We start from the raw sequence: 18,651 nt of genomic DNA on the forward strand, positions 1-18,651 counted from the left end.
GAAGCTGTAGTAGTATGTGCTGGCCAACTGAACTGACAGGGGAGCTGAGGTGCTGTGCTGTGGAAGGTATTTGTGTTGTCTGGCATATCTGATCTAGTTTGTTATTTTCCTTAGAGAATTCGTGATGAAGCCTGGCAGTACATCACAGCATTTATCATCAGTCTTTTGTTATAATTTGTAGAAATTCTCACAAAGTGGAGTTTAGTGTTGACGTTTTATACTGTGATTTCTTCAGGGATTTCTACTATGTGCCCAGGACAAATGCAGACTCCTGACTGATCCTTTTTAAGTGCTCAGAGGAAAGTCCAAGCAGTCCTGAGTCAGAGCAGTCCTGTTCTTTGCCAGATGCACTGACCTGGCACTGCAGCCTTGCTCTCCTTGCCCCTGAAAGGCACCTGGAATTAGCCAGTGAACCAGACTTCAGTGAGATCACTGCACTTGCAATAGAAAATTAAAGCAAGTACTTCTTAGTGAAAGGGGTTTGCGAGCAGGAGATGAAATGTTCACTGATGCCTCGTTGCAGACTGGCAGCACCAGCCCCGTGCCAGCGGGGTCAGGACTGACGGGCATGGAACCACGGGGTGCTGGAAGGCCACAGGACTGGGCTGGAAATGCATGGACAGGTGAGACTTCTGGCAGCATAAAGATTGCTGATGTAAAACAAATCTGGATGCATTCATAGTGCATCATGTGGCTGATGTGATTTTGGTCCAGCAGCAGAATTTCTGAAGACCGTTTCCCTGTATCATCACTGATCCTCAGGGGGACACCTTAACCAGGACCTTGGGTCTGAGTCCTGCACAGGGCTGGAGGCACAACAGGGCTGTAAAATGTGCACTAGCTGCTACTTTATAGAACAGCTTCCACTGGCAGAATTTGTGTGCTCCTTCTGCCACTTGTGGCCCACACCCTGCGTGCCCCACCCAAGTGGGACTGATCCTCTGTGTCCACATTCTGGGTGAGACCTTTGGTGGGGATTATTTAGGAAGTTAGTTTACTGTAAAATTGGGATTCATGTCAGAGAGGTACAACAATCTTAATTTGAGTTGCACAGAAAGTTCAATTTAGAAGCTAGTCACTGTGAGAATGCTGTTCCTCTATTAATTTGGGGGGAACTTGAAAAACAAATTAAAAGTCATGTTTTCCAGTACTACTTTCTTCAGATTAATTTCATGCCAATTATTGCATTACTTTTAGCTGATAAATATTCAGAGACTAAAAGAAACCAGCAAGATGGATTAATTCTCCCACACTACAAACAACATTTTTTAATATTTTACATAACATAATTAAACCCTTTTTGTTGTTTTCAGAATGAGATTGTGGGACATCTTAATTAATTGCTTTAAGAGGACTGAAGACACGTTGCAGAGAAAAAAAAAGATTAAAAGATTCAGATATTTATCTGTAATGTTAACTGTGTTGGCTAATAATGGTTCCAAAATAAAATCCTACCTGCAGAAATCCGGTGGCACCATGCCATAAACATTTATCCTGTCACAGAGCTCTAATGCGATAGTCATTGTGAACCAGCCCGTGCTAAGCCAAGTGTTGGATATCTTCCTGAAAGCAAAAACATAATTAAGTTTCTAAGCTGACAAATAATTCTTGAGATTTATTTATTTATTTGTTTCCTGAAAAAATTCCGAACCAGTTTCTCGGCGTTTTTTTTTCACTCTCATGAAAGGCTGCGAAACTCGGGCAACCACGACTACTTTGCTCGTTCATCTTGTAGTGATTTTGCTTAGTGTCTCCTGCCAGTGGCCTAACCTGTGCAGAAACTGCCCTAGCTGTAATTAATTTCGGGCACAACAGTATTAATATTTAGCTGACCTTTTGGTGAATTTACTTTAAGTGACTGAAACTTCATGTCCTGTATTTATATTCTGCTGCTAGTAATCTGTGCACATCTGTAATCGCTTAATGGAGCTTGCACACTAAGTGCTTGGGAAGATGCATCACGGGGAGATGAAGGGGCTGCTTAAAATGCTGTTCCCACAGCACACAGAGGAGCCCATCTGCTTGAGTGACATCTGGCCTGGAGTGTTGTTGTAACTCTTTCCTCCCACCCCACCCATGATTTGGGTTCTAGAAGCTCCCAGCCACTCGCTGTGACTGCTGGCAAGAAACTTATTGGGCTGCAGCTCTGCCTTTGTCCCACTGCCAGCCTGGGAAACCTTCATCCTGGGAACTGCCCCTCTGCCTGCCCCCAGTGCCATCCCTGCCTGGGGGGACCTTTGATATGACTGACAGAGCACTGCCAGGGAGCCCTCAAAGGCAGCCCCTCGCCTGGCCTTCTCTGCAGGCTGGGAGATGGCTTTCAAAGAAGCTCAGCTGATCCCAGCATTATTTATGCAAAATAGGAGATATCTCCATGTAACTGCTCACAGATGTAAGGGATTTGCAAGTCGGGTGTAAAATTTTGCTGTGTCACAGGTTCTTAGCTGCAAAATGGCAACAATAACATTTCCTCTTCCTCTCATTTGCTTGCCAATGCTGTTTAGTGCATAAGAGCTGGGTCCTGTAGTGGTTACTGGTTGCCTGGCACGTGCACTGGAATTCCCAGTCCTGTGTTAAGTTCCTGCACTGGCTCTGTGCCACTGGAGAGCTGGCAGTGTTGGAAAGGGAAGATCAAGGAAATGCCAGCGAGGAGCACGTCTTAAAGGTGTCATAAGGGCATGTTAGGGACTGGCACCTCTCTTAGACATGGAGGCACATAAAGTAGGGTATTTGCTCCAGAGAAAATGAGTTCACTCAAAGGTCTCCTTTCAAATACTGTTAAAGACAGCAGGTCTCCCTAATGGCTCCTCACTCAGCTAGAAAAGTCCCGCAGGAAGAAGTTCAAGCTTGTGTCATCTGCAGCCCAAAAAGGGCTCAGATTCCTGCTGACAGCCTGTCACAGTGACTGGCTCTCCCTTCATCTCTCACTGAAGCTGAGGCAGTGTGGGAGCAAGGGCAGGCTCCTGGAAGGTGTGGGCACTGTATCAGATTGGATTAATATGGAACCTACATTAACCCTCTTCCCCCACACCTCTATCTGCCTGATACCTGGGAAACTTTGTGACATCACCTCCACCAAAAAAAAACACAGGAGAAAAGACGAGGTTCTCTTTGGAGAAGTCACCTGGGAATCCCAGGTTCTGACCCAAGTTCCAAGGCCATCTTTTACAGTTTACCCAGTGACAGCACTGTGTGGAACAGTCCTGGAAGCAGGGACCTGAGACCACAAAAGCCACTGCAGGCAAATGCCAGCAATCACTAACATCTAATTCAGGCAAAAAGAGCCACCATGCAGCTTCCCAAGCTAATGCAAAACAAGCTGGGTCCAAGTAGGTCACCTACAGGGCAGTAGGAGGGGGATGTTTAGAGCACTGTCAGGTTGAGGAATGCCTTGTACCAAGTTTCCCATTTCCTCAGGGAATTAGAACTACTGCAAAGAAAAAAACCAAGTGGCAGTACCAGTGCTGGCTGCTTGAAAGATGCTTCTAAAAATAAGGGAATTCTTTAACCAAATCTGCCTGAAGGATGCTGGGGAGCCCAGTTTATTAGTCCTGTCCTTTGTGGGTCGCCTGGTAACATGTGCACTCCTGAAACACATTTATACTGCTCCTGACATACAGACTTTCAGGCTAAGCTGGCATTTGGACAATGTTTTAAGCATCTCATTATTTCCAATTATGGGCCCTTATTTATTTTCTGACTCTGCACAGAAGCTCGGGGTTGGTGGTGCAGTTTGTCACAATGTCATAGCTAGGTCAGAAGCTCAGCAGAGACCTTCAGGCACTGCAACAATATAAAACAGTAAATAAGAATTTTCAGCTCAAAATTATTAGGAAAGGGAACAAGTAGGGAAAAGCTTACAAAACTTGCTTCTCTGCCACCTGGGAGTTTCTGAGCTATGAATCACTCGGTAATTCAGGAACGTGTTCAGGCTAAAAGTACTCTGGAGCTTGCACAAGGCCACTGTTCCAGGTACCTAACACCTTACATTCCAAAACCCAGGGAGCAATTGTAGCTGGACCATGACCAAAGGCTTTGCACAGGTCAGGCAACCCAGCCAGGCTGTCTCTTGGGTTAGTTTTCTTTTTGCTTACACACACTTACTTACACTGTAATTTAGTGTTTTCAACAAATAGAGAATAACTGAATATAAATAAACCAGCTTAAAAGCTAAACAATCAAATAAAGATTAAAAAATTTATTCAAGTACCACTCTGGCCTCTTTAAATACCATGTCCGTAGGACAGCAACATAGAAATGGGGTTATAGTGTCTTGCCTTTTCATAAAAGATCTGAGCAAGAGTCCAACAAAAGAATACTGCTTTTATACCTAATCAGCTGTAATGAAAGAATATGAAACACTGTCATGTGCTTATTAGGGGAAATTATCAGATATTCTTTTATATGATGAACTAACACACAGCGCTGATAATTCTGTAGTGCACACTAAATTACAATTAAAGGCCTTTCTGCTCCACCAAAATCTCATTTATAATCTCTATGGAAATACTCTTCCTGCAGTTATTTCATTTATGCTTCTTTTATCTAATTACTATAATATTGGTTCTGAATCATATTTTCTTAATATACCCTTATTCAATTATAAAGTTATTTTCAAGTATAGTTACTTTATAATGCCAAGTATATCGCTCTGCAGCCTTTGTCTTTCACCACACTGTTTAACTGGCAATGTTTTCTGAAGGTCTCTCTCCATTTCAAAATCAGCTTTTTTCTGAAAAGCACAATACATCCAATTACCTTTTTTCTCATCATTTTCAAGACAGAAATGAATAGTCTGATTATTGCAACCTTGCAATCATGCTTCTCTCTCCCTCCTTTGTTTTTTGTAGGCACTAATGCCAAGGGCTCAGCAGAAACCTCCCAGGGAAGAGCAGCATTCTGGGCTATACAACGTTCTGCTCCTGCCCCCACAGCCACGTAAATTTTCTCCCCTTATGAATTCCTTCCTATCTGTGTTTCTCTTCATCTTCCCTCTCTTCTGTGCTGCTTATTCATTTATTTTCATCTCCCGTTTTAATCTTCTCAGTCCTTCAAGTATGCTGTCTGTGCCCTCCAAAGGAGTGGTTCACACACACAGCAGATCCTGCAGTTTATTAAAATCAACAGGGCCTGTTCCCGAGGCTGAATTTTGCTGGCATCTGAGTGCCCTTAACTCACACTGGGAATTCAGGGTGCCCATGACTGAGTCCAGTATGAACGTGTTACAATGTCATTAATGGCTCAAGTGCCCTGAGAATACTTCAGGAGCCAAGTCTGTTGCTCGTGCAGAAAAAGAAATGCTTTGATCACACATTCACTACAGGCCTCTGGCTCTGGATGGCTGATGCAGAACCAGAAAGAGCAGCTTGCCTGAAATGGCACAGCACGTTTCAGAATAAGAACAGGAGCCTGGCAGTGCCAGGGAGGGAATGGGACCCTGGCTCCCTGTGGCAGAACTGGCCAGGCTGAAGCAGAGGAGGTGAACTGTTCCCCAGAAATGGGGACTGCTCCAGATCCTGCACTGAAAGCCCAATCCAGGAAAGGAGGGTTCCCTGTGTTACAGTGCAATTACAGCTTTGTTGGCTTTCATGCCTTTGTAAATACTGAGCATAACGATAACCCTCTACACTTTTCTTGAAGGGTTCAAATGCTTAATTCACCTTCTCACTTCACTGTACTCTGGAAAAGACTGAAACACATCACAACTGGCAGGATACCTCCCCTGTCTCTTCCTTTTTCTTCTGACAGAGACCCGAACACACCAATTTGAGGATGAAGAGAAAAGGACCTTGACTGGTAAGAAACTAAGTTGCTCTGTGCTCCAGTGTGAGGGCAAGTCAATCACAAACTCAGATCCACCCTTTGATCCACTGTAACTGAGCAGAGCTTGCAAGCAAACCATGTGGGGGGTGACTAAGGCAGCAAACGCCAAGCAAATGATACAACAGTTTCCTCTACCATTGGTTCTGCCTTTCTTGTGTAGCCCAGAAAATTAATCCCGTGCTCTTGAGTCTTCCCTGTCCACAAGAGGATTGAGCCCCGTTTCAAGCTTTGGTGTCTGTGTATTGTATTTGTAAGCTAGAAAACCTCACCATGAGTTACTGCACAATATACTTCCCACTTCATTTGTACCTAAGTGGGGACCCTGTTTTCCATTTTTACAGCAGCATATTTAATAAGTAAAAAAATAGAAGTTCATTAAAAATAAATGTCTTTCTTTGTTTGGTTTGAATGCCCATTTTCAAACATTGTATGTGAAAATACTCAAGTCCTGCACTGGGTCACTTACTAAAAATTTGATTTGAAGATCAGCCTACAAGTCTCATAAACAGTCTCATAAAGATGTAACTATCATAATAACTTTCCATTTTCCAGTTGCAAATATAAGATGAACTGTTCTGAAGCACCTAATGTATGACTAATGTTTATTTGTTTTACAAGAAGCTTTACAGCTGCAATGTTCCGAGAATGCTTAAATTCAATAAACAGCTATTATAATTCATTGAATGGTGGCATTTCCTCTATAAGAAAACATAACCTATCCATTTTAATTTTTCAGAATCTGTGAAAAAACTTTAAGGTATATTACCCCAAAGTGAGATTTAAACAGCTCCTGCCTCCTTGGCTGTATAAACAGTACATCCAGATTCTGGTATTCTGAGTTGGTGAGGCAATAATACTCCATACAAATAATTTTGATGCCTGTTTTTTACTTATGTTACCAGTGATCCTATTTGATGTGTCATACCACATTACGACTCACGAGGCAGAGGATTTAATGGGTGTGATTGTCCCACTGAGCAGCTCTGAAATGGCCGTATAATATAAACCAGACTACTTTCCTCCTGTATAACACCCCCTGGCCGCACCCACGGTAAGTTCTCACCTGTCCTTCCCGGTTTCCCGTTTGAACAGGTCATCAAACTGGAGCATCTTGTGGCGAGAAATCATGTACACTTTTAACCGTGGCAGTATCTGGTTCATCAGCTGCAGGTTGTTGTACACCAGGCCCTTGCCGTCCCTGCGCATGTAGCTGCTCGGCCCCCAGAAGATGAACACGGCGCCGTGGCTCATGTTCAAGAGTTCGTGGCGGTTCCGCAGGATCCTCTGGATGCTGGAGTGGGCGATGACCCGCAGGCTCGTTTTGTTCCCGACGTCCCTTCCGTAGCCCCGGGTGGGCGCGTCGTTCATCCGGATCACGCACTCGGCCTCGTCGATCCTGTCGCCCTGTTTGCCGCCCAGGAGGTGCCCGGAGCTGGTCACCAAGGCACAGCTCTTGCAGTGCATCTTTAACGGCTGCAGAGACACACGGAGCTCAGGATTAGCTGTAGACATCTTCCTTTTCACTGCATTACTGTGTTTTATGCAGAAATGGCACATTTTACAGCAAAAGTCACAAGGGAATTTACATAAATCACTCCCAGCAGTCTTCCCAACTAGCTGGGGACGCGTTACCTGGATGTTTTGTAGATGGGGAAAATGTGGTATAGGTGTATTAGCCTTTAACATTCCTCTGTGGAGTTGAGCCCATTGTGTAAATCCTCCTTTCCACTGTCTACACAGAAATGACAACAGCTTCTATACTGCTCCCAGCTGCTTAGGACTGCACTTCTTCCACCTGCCATAAACAAGCTACAATTGGAGTATTTTTTATTCTTCCTCTTCCACTTTTTTTCAGGAAATAATAAACCCTAAGTCCTCCTAAGTTCATGTGCGAGTAGCTTTTCAATCCTGGGATCAGGACACTGTGCTAAGGGAAGTAGCACACTATACTTTGGCCCAGTCCTTGCATGGTATTTGCAGGTTGGTCCCATAACCACTGCAGTGCTCTTGTACCTCCTTTACGGTTCAACACTCATTAATGTCTGTGTGTATTTGGCATGACAGTGAGTTAGTGCACTGAACTTTTTGTAGCTTGTCAGGTCATGTTCAAAAGTTACACAGTAAAATGGAACAGGAGATGCCTGCTCAGTGAGTGCTGACCTAATGGAGGAAGGACAGTAAAACAAGCTTTCATGAAAATGAAAATGCATGATAAATCATATTACTGGAGTATGCCACCTATACAGGTATCAATTAGAGGAGTATGTCACTACCTACTGCTCAGCAAGAGAACTAAAAAGGAGCAAAGGTTAACAATATCCCCAAAGTGCTACTTTCTAACAAGAATACAATGAACTGTGAGGTAAATAAAGACTGACTGAAGGTGTGCCTTGGTGGCCCTCCATGAAATAGTATCTTGCACTTGGTGTGTATCTTACAGTTTCTCTGAAAAAACAACAACAAAAAACAAACACCACATAAACCCACCCACCACCTCCCAAAAACAAACAAACAAACAAAAACTCACCACAAAAAAACCCCAAACCAAAACCAGCACAGAAATTGAACTGTGGTTGCTCAATGATTTTGATCTACTGATCTTCTTCCCTAAGGGTGTCCATCAGATTTTTCTTTTCATCCTTAACCCTGAAGGATGGCATTCCTATACCTTCCTGGTGAGTAACAGGCTTGTTTAATTCAGACACACCACTTGCTGCCAGCAGCTGTCCCCTGCACTCTGGCACTGGCCTGATCCTCTGGTGTGCTGAAAAGGCGACAGGATCCACTGGCTCTGAGGAGTGTGAGCAACCTAAACCCATCTTGCACCCTCAGCACCTCGAGGCCAAACCCTGTGGCTCTCTATGGGATCTCACTGTTCACACCACCACAAATGCACCCAGCATGTCTCCAGGTGTAAACCTGGGAGGTTTATTAGCAACGAGGAGAAGTTATGGTGACATATAATCACCCCTCCTATCAGCCACATGTATCAAGTGACTAAATCACTAGATATTTGATGGGAGTGTTTTACTGCCGTAACTTATGTTTAATTTTGAAAGTAATAAGTGGTTACTATTGCAGTCTGAGATTTTTTTTTTCCTATGAGAAGACTGCTTTTTAATTGAAGAGAAAATAATGAAACTATACAATCTGTGCAATGATACAACCAGCAAGTCTTGTATCTCCATCTCCTCCAATCAGCAAAGTCCCTTTTCTTTCACATCTAAGGACTATAATCCAGAGCTAATGATATGGGTAGAAGTCTTCATGCCTTTGTGAGTCAAGGTTCCTAATGCAGTATTTACATGCATTTTCCTTTAAGCTTTCACCTGCCACTTTGATGAATTACCCAGCAAAAGGCTGTAAGGTGAACTAGCTGCTCCACCAGCATGCTTGGGAAAGCAAGATGAAGTGCTAATGAGGTTAAAGGAAACGGAGTCAGCACCAATGTTAACTCACACAGGTTTGAATATCCACACAGCAAGGCATTTTCACCCATACAATCTCTGCTGGTTTCTGGCCTATTGAGCTACAACATCCCTGTTTCTTTTAAAAAAGCCTGCCGCAGAATCCATCAATTGTTGGGAAACAAGAGCAACCATCAGCCGAGCTGGGGAAACTTGGGGAGGGGGGCTGAGGCTACAGAATAAACATTAACACCTCCCAGAACATCTGTCCCAGATCTTGTTTGAAAAATGTTCCTACTGGTGAACAGTCTTTTAGATGAGACATTCAGGTATTGCCTGGCTCCTTGTTGAATGATGCATGGGGGCTGAGCCCCTGCAGCTGCTCCAGGCAACTCATTTTCAGTCACCTCGCTCAGATTCTTTCACTTGGAGGCTACAAAACTCACACCTCAAAACTGTCAGAGGAATTCACAGCCAACAGCCACAACATTCTCACACCAGCTGTTTATAATGCTTTGACAATATTGAAAACAAGGGGGGAAAAAAGCTATAGGCTGTAATACCCACAAGCACTGGGAGGCACCAGGAATGTCATGTATTTAAGCAATAATAATGGAGGCACAAGGCAGTTCTCTGGGATTGATGACCAGCTGGGAAAAGTTGATGGCCTGAGAATAACCAGGGGCCATTAAGCCAGAAGAACATTAACTCCACAGAAGGCGCTCTGTTACTGTAATTATTACAGTGATATTTTGGAAAAAAAGCAAACCGGAAAAAAAAAAAGGCGCAAACCCATGACATACACGAGTTATATTTCAGGAGCCTGGCTTCAAAATGCCCAGAGAAGGGACAGGGTGAGAGGCAGATGAGTTTTATAGTACCTGTATTAATATAGTACCTGTATGAAGTACCTTGAAGTGTGGGTACCTGAATCACAGGTACAGCACCCTGTGTGACACGGCAGAGCTACTTCTGCAACACAGGTCGGGGCACTCAGACAGGGAACGAGCCAAGTATTGGCCAAAACAGTTGCCCAAATCACCTCTCAGTTCCAGTCACCTCCAGACTCATATGGAGAGAGCTCACAGTGCAAGAGCCACTGGAGATGGCAAAATCAGAGGGTGCTTTTCCAAGATAGAAGGGCTATCCCAAGGGAATAAAAGAACAGGTGAATATTGCTATGGATAAACCCCATAACAGCACCTTAGTGGCCACAACAAACCAGTGCAACCCTGCCCTGCTACAAGTGCCACAGGCCAAGCTGACTCCTGGTAACTTCCACTTCCATGGATTATAGCCCAGGAAGTGCTGCTGCTCTTTCACATACGCCTGATTTGGTTAATATCCACAAACACACAAACAAAACCAAAAAACAATGCCACAGTTGTTTCTGTATTTTCCAATTTGAGGCAATTTGCACCGTTATTGACTTTAAAATCTATGTTGCCCAATGATAGAAAAATGTTATTTTCAGACACTTTAGTGCTCAAGTGCTTGAAAAGGATCAATGGGAAAATGTTATTCCTGATTCAAAACATGTTGCTCTCAGATATAATTATTTTCTTTGTGATGAAATCAAATGATAATTTTTTTTTCCTTATAGAAGTCTTTTGATTTAGAAGATTTAGAAAAAAAGACAATTCTCTCCAGTAAAACCAGGAACACTGGAAAACCCGCTTTTTCCTATACTATTTAATAACCTACTTTCAAGACCCTTGGGTTCAGATCACCCCATTACCAGTAGTATAAAAGTTTCCTTTCTATAAATAAAAAATAGAGTATTTTATCTTGGCAATGATGACCTCAACAACAACAACAACAACAACAACCACCAAATCAAACCAAACAAATAAGCAAAAAAAACCCCAACCCAAACCCAAACCCCCAAACTAAAACAAGAAAAAAAAACCTGGAGAGAAGAACAGCACATTACTGAGTTCAGCAGAAAGAGACCACCTGACAGCTCATGAACACGAGCACTCCTCATAGATACATCTGGAAATATTGCAGATGACTTTGAAGTGTATTGGGAGAGAGCAAGGGAGACCAAGAAAGGTTAAAGAACACCCAAATTCGTTTTGGATGGATGACCTTTAAACTGAGCATTTGAGACTGAAAGTGCAAAATGTTTCTCTTGCACTACAACACCTCTGCAGCACATTGTGAGCCAGCACCAGCACACCTGCCTTCTGTCTGAGCTGGGATGAAAAGCTGTGGGGCAGCTCCTCTCTGCATCAACTACCCGAACCAACAGCCTCCCCTGCAAGAGCTCCCAAAGTGAGACAGTAAAACCAGTGGTGCAAATAAAGACTGATTTACAGGAAAGCAAATCTGTTTCTGTTTGCAACTGAATTAATTCACTATAGAGCTATATTAATGGTTGGAAAAGGACACATAAACGCTGTAAGAGACAGTCTTAGTGGTTCAGGAGAAGCGACCTTATTCAAGAGCAGCCTAGCTTTTCTCTTTTCGTTACAAAGCAGGTGGTTTCATGGGCAGGAGTTTCATGGCTCCCCTCCCTGGTGCCCATTGTGCCTGGCCTGAGCACAACAGCTTGAGACACTCACTGTATGTTACCCCAGTATTTGCTTTTTACATTCCTTGCCTTGTGCAAGGAACTGAATCAACATCTCACACGTGATGTTAATGAACTCCCAGTTCACCCCACGTTCAATGCAATTTATTACTTATGGCCTGTTCTTGATTGCTGGGTCAGCAGCCACCAGTAACAACACTAAATAATTAAGTCTTGGGCAGTAATACAGTATTTTGTCCTGGCAGCTTCAGCTCTTTTACTTTCTGGTAGCTTTGAGCGGCTCTGAGGTTCCTCACAGCTGCTGGCTTGGGAGCACTGCTCCCCTGGGCTGGCTGCTCCTTCCCAGTGCTCCTCTCCCAGCAGCTTCGAGGACAATCCCCCTATCCCACCAGCCACCCCAACCCCTGCAGGAGCTCCAGCCTGTTGCTGGCACAGCACAAACAGCTCTTGTGGGTCCCTGTGTGTCACCAGCACTGCTCCAGGTGAAAAGCTTCTCGTGCCACTACATCCATCTCTCGTGTGCAAGCCGCATATATTGTTTCTATTGGTGTGCCTCCTTCCTTAATATTTTCCCCTAAAAGAATAAAAATTGTAAGGTCAAATCTACTTTCCTCTGAGAAATTCCCAACAGCCACCTTAAGGTAGTTAGAAACCCTGAAGCTTCCCATTTGCCAAGTAACTTCTGTTCTGTAAGTCAATGTAGCTCAAGCTGTCTCATTAGTGAAGTACAGCTCTGCACTTCAGAGGTGATTCCCACAATACAAGGACTCTGGGAGACAGGTTCTTGTGAAAATAATGCAAGTTCTTTGATTATTTTTGCTTTGTAATATATTGATGGTGGAACAGTGCTTTCATAATAATACGAAATAAATCAAAAATGAAAAAAAAATCCCCACAAACAAGCACAAAGAGTTTGCTGTTTTTCAAGTCCCATCTACGAAATGATGTTATCAAACCAGTCTTCTCCGAACAGTAAAAATCATTCTGATGCATATTGGAATATTGTAGGTAACACTTTTGTGTATAAAAAGCTGGAGCAAAAAACCAAGGCTGAAACACCTGAAGCGTGAAGAGAGTTTTGAACTTCAACTTGCTGGGGTAAGTGCCCTTTTTAAAGCCTCTGGGAGCTTTGATTTTAAGGTGCCATGTTCTGATCTCAGAGACTGTTTTGCTTTGACCATGACATTTTCACATGTATGTTTATATAGGGAGTGTAGCTTAATTTCTACACTCTGCATGCCAGCTCAGAATTTCCCCTCCCATGTTTAATAAATTTTGATTCTTTAACCCTTATGCTAGATAAGAGCACCTTATGCAGGTACAGAGAGCTGGCAAAGAGGGAGGAAAAAAAATCCTCTGAGCAAATACATTTATAATTATTGTTGAACTAGACTTTTGGAACGTTAGAGAATTTGCCATGAAAACAAACTGCATTATCCACTGAACTAAAAGCACTGACTGCCTCGAAAACTATATCCCAGCGACTGATATCACACAAGTAAACAGAAAGGGTTAGGAGATACCACTTGCCCAACATTGTTAATCCTTATGCAAATCCAAATAACAAGCATTTGCAGCAAAAACTTTGCAATTCAAAAAGGGTCTGGCAAGTCTGTTCATAAAGATAAATGCGTGTCTGTTTAAAAAGATAAAAGATAAAACAAATGAATTTCTTATTACTTCTCTTTGTTTCTTGGGCCCGTGGAGCTTGAATATGCAAATGCTGCAGAAACATTAGCATCTTCATTTCCCATTGAGTCTTCTGAGTTAATTACATAACTGGACTCTGCCTTCAGATATTTGATAAGACAGTGAAACAGCCAAACTTCAGCAAGCACATTCATCACCCCAGGGATCACAGTACCTTGTGTTTTATTCCCCCAAGGAATGCAATATTCTTTTTGCCATGACAAAGTACAGTACCACTGTACTTTGGCCATCTGCAAAACCTGTAGTAAAAAAATATAATAATCCTATTTTCGAAAGGTCTTCGGACATATCTAATTAAATTTCAGAACATGAGGCTCTATTATAAAGAGACAAATAGCAAAACAAATGCACTCCATAAAGCTTTCACTGGGATGATTTTCTTAGAAAAAGTACCGTTAAGCACATTAGTCAATGAAGAGCCTTCTGCTTGTGTGAAGTGTTTTCTGGCACATTAACTCTTTTTCAGGGGACTGCCTGCTAGTCAGAGCTTCCATTAGATTAATTAAAATATGGCTTCTCTCACTGAAAAGAAAAGGCATGAGTTTGGTTACGGGACATTGACCACCTATAGAAACTGAGCCCTTTCCAGTTACATAAAATTCAGGCAGCAGCAGCACAGGAGACTGAACAACAAAGTAACTCTGGTACATGGGGTGCACTTCTTATTTTGGAAGCATGATTAGCAGGAGCTGATGTTTTCCCCTAAGCCACCTGAAATGAATATAAGGTGCAACCTTGCAAATTGTCAGCACATCTAAAGCTAAGATTTAGAGAGTAGTTTCCATCCTGCATCCCATAAATGTGTCCCAGGAGGAAGATTAGTATCAATCACAGGCTTATTGGAGAGGGAGATAGGATACAATGATAACCCGAAGCTATCAACTAGAGTAATGGTCTAAGAAGAAAAAGCAATCAGAGGAAGAAAAGAATATCCTCAATGAAAGACAGAACTGGAAAATCAGGCAAGAATGTATCACGTTGATGAACATGAGCTCTTATACAAGAGAGAGAACCGTATGAACAATATACAGGCTCTAAAGAAATGGTTATTGCCTAATGTTTATCTTAAAAGGAGTGCAAATAGACATCCATATTATATCAAACTGCTTTACTTCTGTTCTGTAGCTGAAGTGCTTGCACTAAAATGCAATAAAGCCACAGGCACGGTGTCTTAACTATGCAAATTATTATCACTGAAGTGTCAGAAAAACAGGAATTATTTCAGCGGGCTACAGGAAAGGTACTGGGCAGTTCAGATTTTTGCTTCAGTTTTCACATCAGTTTCTCTCCTTTCCTTTGGTATGTTTGGGCAATTCTTTCCAGTTTAAATGCTTCATGAAGATATGCCCTCAGATGCTCTTTCTGCACCTGTCACAGCCATGAAGGATTTTTTTTTTGAGCTTCAAGTTTCACAGGGTCCCTTTTTTAATCTAACCCAGCTTTAAAGCCAAGCATCACTGATCCTTAAAGTCTGTGCCTAAGTTTTCAAATTCAAGCACTTTTTTTTTTCTTTCACACTATTTGGTTCATACAAATGCATGTAAACTCTCACTACAACTATTATCACTGCAAGGCAATAACAGGATGGGCATTGCTAGGACAGAGCAAGCCTTTCCAATGGCATCCAGTTTTAACATAACACAGCATGCAGAGCCCCTAGAACAGGCCAGATGAAACTCTAAAATATATTTTGTCTTGTATTTCTCTACCTTGTCGAATTAAGAGTGAAGTAAAAAATAACGCTCCTTATTCTTTTGAAAGGTCTTTGTTCAAAAATTTTGTTTAAATGTCTTTGCTTCGTAATCTGTCAAAAATGTTCAGCCTCACAGTGTTTTGATTTTCACGTGGCTAGCTCCATGTAATCTTCATCAGCTTATTTTATTTAACCCAGGCTGTTCTATATGGTCTTGCTTCTGTCCCTCTGAGTTAACAGCACACCAGAAACTGGAGAACAAAAGCAGATTTAAAACCTTTTTTTTTCTCCCCCCAGAAGATACTGCATCTGAGTTAAAAATGTTTTTCTGAGGATATATCAGATTCAGTAATACATAAAGTTGTACCAGCTCCACAGCAGGATCCCAAGGTAGCCTCTATAATCACTGGCCCCAAAGACAGATGCTGCAAACAGGCACTGGCAGCAAAAGTGGTCAAAACATCCATGTAATTTAATAGCTACAGGGTGCAGAAACTCACTGTGAATTTCTCTCATGCACAGATGTAGAAAAGAAAAAGAGAGGGTGTTTTGTCTATTCAGTTTCAGACAAAACCAGATGAAAACATTTTGAAGACATGCTTAAAAATCTGTATCTATATCTGCTACTATGTACTGCTGTAATTTTAACTGATTTTGGACTACAACTACATTTGAAAAATAAACCTTTTAATTCAGGGGTCAGCTCTTTCAGTGTTTGGGGGTTTTTTAAAGGGTCTCTAGCATTCCAAATACATCTCTGCCATCGTTCACTGTTATCACAGCCTGATCAAGAGACAAAAATAAACACATCTATCCATCAGGATGTTTGTATTGCGCCTATTTGTCAGTGTACAGGTTAATATGAAATTAAACACTTTGTAGATGGAAACATTTAGCCCTGAAATGAACCTACCACCGAGGGTTAATTAGACAATCAAGTACAAGAGCTGGCACTCCTGTCTGCCAACGTGGCATTGCTTCTCCAAAGAGGTGTTCTTCAATTTACAGCAGAATGTCAAAACTACCTTCTCTGAGGCTGAAAAGGATGAGGTTAACAGGAATCTCAGAGGGAACCACTGAATAAGGCTGCCTGGGAGAGAAACAAAGGTCTGCCTCAGAGGAAGGCACCCTGAGCTGCAGGGCAAATGAGAAGAGTCCTGAAAAAACTGAGCCAGGAAAGAGCTGATAGCAAGTCAGCTAATTACAGGGGGAGAGGGGGCTGACCTTGCTAGAAGTAGAGTTAAGTCTGTGTCCATATCTATGTATTTCTCAGACATTCAGAACTGTGCCATCTCTTGTGCTGGGGCACACAAATACTTTTTTTTATGCTGCACCGTCCCCTGATTTGAGGGAAGCATCATTCCCAGGCATTTGGTTAACACTCTTCAGTAACATTCCTTGCTCAAAGATGTAGCTTAGCTGTAGCTGTGGAAATGGTATAACTTAAATGAGGAAATGATACAACTTAAATTCAGAGCTACCCAATGCATTTGGTCAAGGCATCTGAAGTGTAGAAGGGTGTGCCACAGAAAAAATGCAAGATGTAGGTTTAAGACAGATACTACAGAAATCAGGAAAAAGGGGATCATCTTTTAGTGAGCAGCAGCAGAAACAAAACCTTCCTGCAAAGGGGTGAAATGTGGAGTCCCAGAGTCACAGGGGATTTCTGAGTGCTTTATACACTTTATCTGCTTTTTATTTTACATTATTAGTCCCAAGTTGTACTCCTTGGATGTGATGTGTGTGTTATTTGAAGTGCATTTACCTGGCAGTGACATTAAACAACTTCTGCTCACTTCCTGGGTTGGGGGTTGGAGGGTATTTCACTGGATCACTCTCAGGATCCACTTCACAATCAGAACAGGAGGAAAAGAGAAGTCAAAACAAGGCAGGAACAAAAAGAATAGGAAACAGGTGGAGGACATGGCATTGCTGTCTTTAGTGACACTGAATGCACATAAAATTCAGCCCCAAATGCTATGATAAGATGGGTGATGGTCCTGGAAGAATGAAAAGGAGAACACGGCAGGATGACCAGGAAGTGCTACCCCGCGGATACTTTTTCAAAGTATCTCTCAATCTTTCATTGTTTCAGATCACCATTACTGAATGCCCTGACATCTAACTGATAGCCTGTCAGCAGGAAGTTTCAAGTTGTATAAGCACTGTTTGCTTTTCAGGGCTCTGTACCACGCCTGGCTGCAGCCCAGGAATCTTCTTTCATGTGAATGAACTTCTGTCAAACAGTTTCTTCAGAGCAACAGCCACATTCTAGAGTAGTTTTTCTGCACTGGACGTGTAAGTTCATCTTTCCAGCTGTAATAGCCCAAACAATGCCCACCCATCTAAGCAGTGTGTTTTTACAAACCTAGACCTCCCCTCAGCCACAATTTCAGCTGTCAGGAGAGAGGACAGGATATTGTCTTCTTGTAGGGGAGAAACACTGGAGTGTTGACAGCTTTTCGTATGGGGGTCTTCCAGCAGAGAATTAAAAAGAGAAAGAGCAGCTACTCCTCAGGTGTAACTGCTTCACTCCGAGGTGACCAGATGGTTCATCTTGTCTGTCCTGCATGGCCCTGGGACTGCCCTCAGGGGCTGCTTCACCCTGCAGCAGAATGTGCCAGGAGGCTCTGCCTGCAGCTGCCCAAAGCCCACTGCCCTGCTGGCAGGGTGAGGTGGCACCAGCCTTCCTGCTGCCCACACGACCACAGATATCAGGGGGGTCTCGGGAGCTGCCTCACACTCCTGGCACACCCTGGACCCTGAGCTGTGCCCCCTCACTGCACACACCCTGCACAGGTGGGACATCGGCCCTGCAGTGTCCCCGGACCTGCACTGTCACCCCCAAGCCCCCACGGTACCCACACAGGGACACCTGCAGCCCCACTGGCTTTCATGCTGATCTCCCAGGGCTGGGACACTGTGACAAACATCTGTGCAGCACAGGGCAGGGCAGAGGGGACACAGATAGCACAGAGAGGCAAACACGGTGACAATCTGCCAGGAGATGGCATGAGAGCATAATCCTGACTCAGCCACAGGCACGGGGAGACCACGAGTGTCCAAAGTGCTCACAAGGGAGAGCCACTGAGGACAGCTGGCAACCTGACATCCCAAACACCACTGTGAACAAAGTGGGAATCTCACCTTGGGCATGGTGGTGTCTGCACTGTGTCAGTCCTGCCCATTTCCCAGATTTGCACATCCGAGGAGAAAACAACACATCCTCCCAGGAGGAACCACAGTTCCTGCCAGCACAGTACAGCTGGGAGGAGCCTCCATCCTGGAAACATTTGAAGAAACACAGCCAAACTCCACTGATGTGTCAGCACCTAATTACAGCTGGAGTGTGGTTCAAATCCTTCCCTTTCTGTCATGTGTTCTGCTTCCCAAACACACCCACAGAAAAAAGCAACAGTGCAGGATTTCTACCCTTCAAAAATAATAATCACAGTACAGCCCCACTATTACAATTAAACAGA

The 18,651-nt window shown here is 43.2% G+C and overlaps 1 protein-coding gene across 1 annotated transcript in view; it reads right to left on the reverse strand.

Moving 5' to 3' along the window:
* The window catches only part of ST6GALNAC5 (ST6 N-acetylgalactosaminide alpha-2,6-sialyltransferase 5), a 70,881-nt gene that overhangs the window by 6,591 nt on the left and 45,639 nt on the right, over window positions 1-18,651 (reverse strand). The window contains exons 3-4 of the mRNA XM_027746115.2: window positions 6,887-7,296; window positions 1,456-1,563 (exon numbers count right to left, since the gene is read on the reverse strand). Of these exons, the coding sequence (XP_027601916.1) occupies window positions 1,456-1,563; window positions 6,887-7,296 (518 nt within the window). The remainder of the gene's footprint in view (window positions 1-1,455; window positions 1,564-6,886; window positions 7,297-18,651) is intronic.

This window comes from Pipra filicauda, unplaced genomic scaffold, assembly GCF_003945595.2.
Source record: "Pipra filicauda isolate LSUMZ 115617 unplaced genomic scaffold, ASM394559v2 scaffold36_size6622888_pilon, whole genome shotgun sequence".
Taxonomy (NCBI): domain Eukaryota; kingdom Metazoa; phylum Chordata; class Aves; order Passeriformes; family Pipridae; genus Pipra; species Pipra filicauda.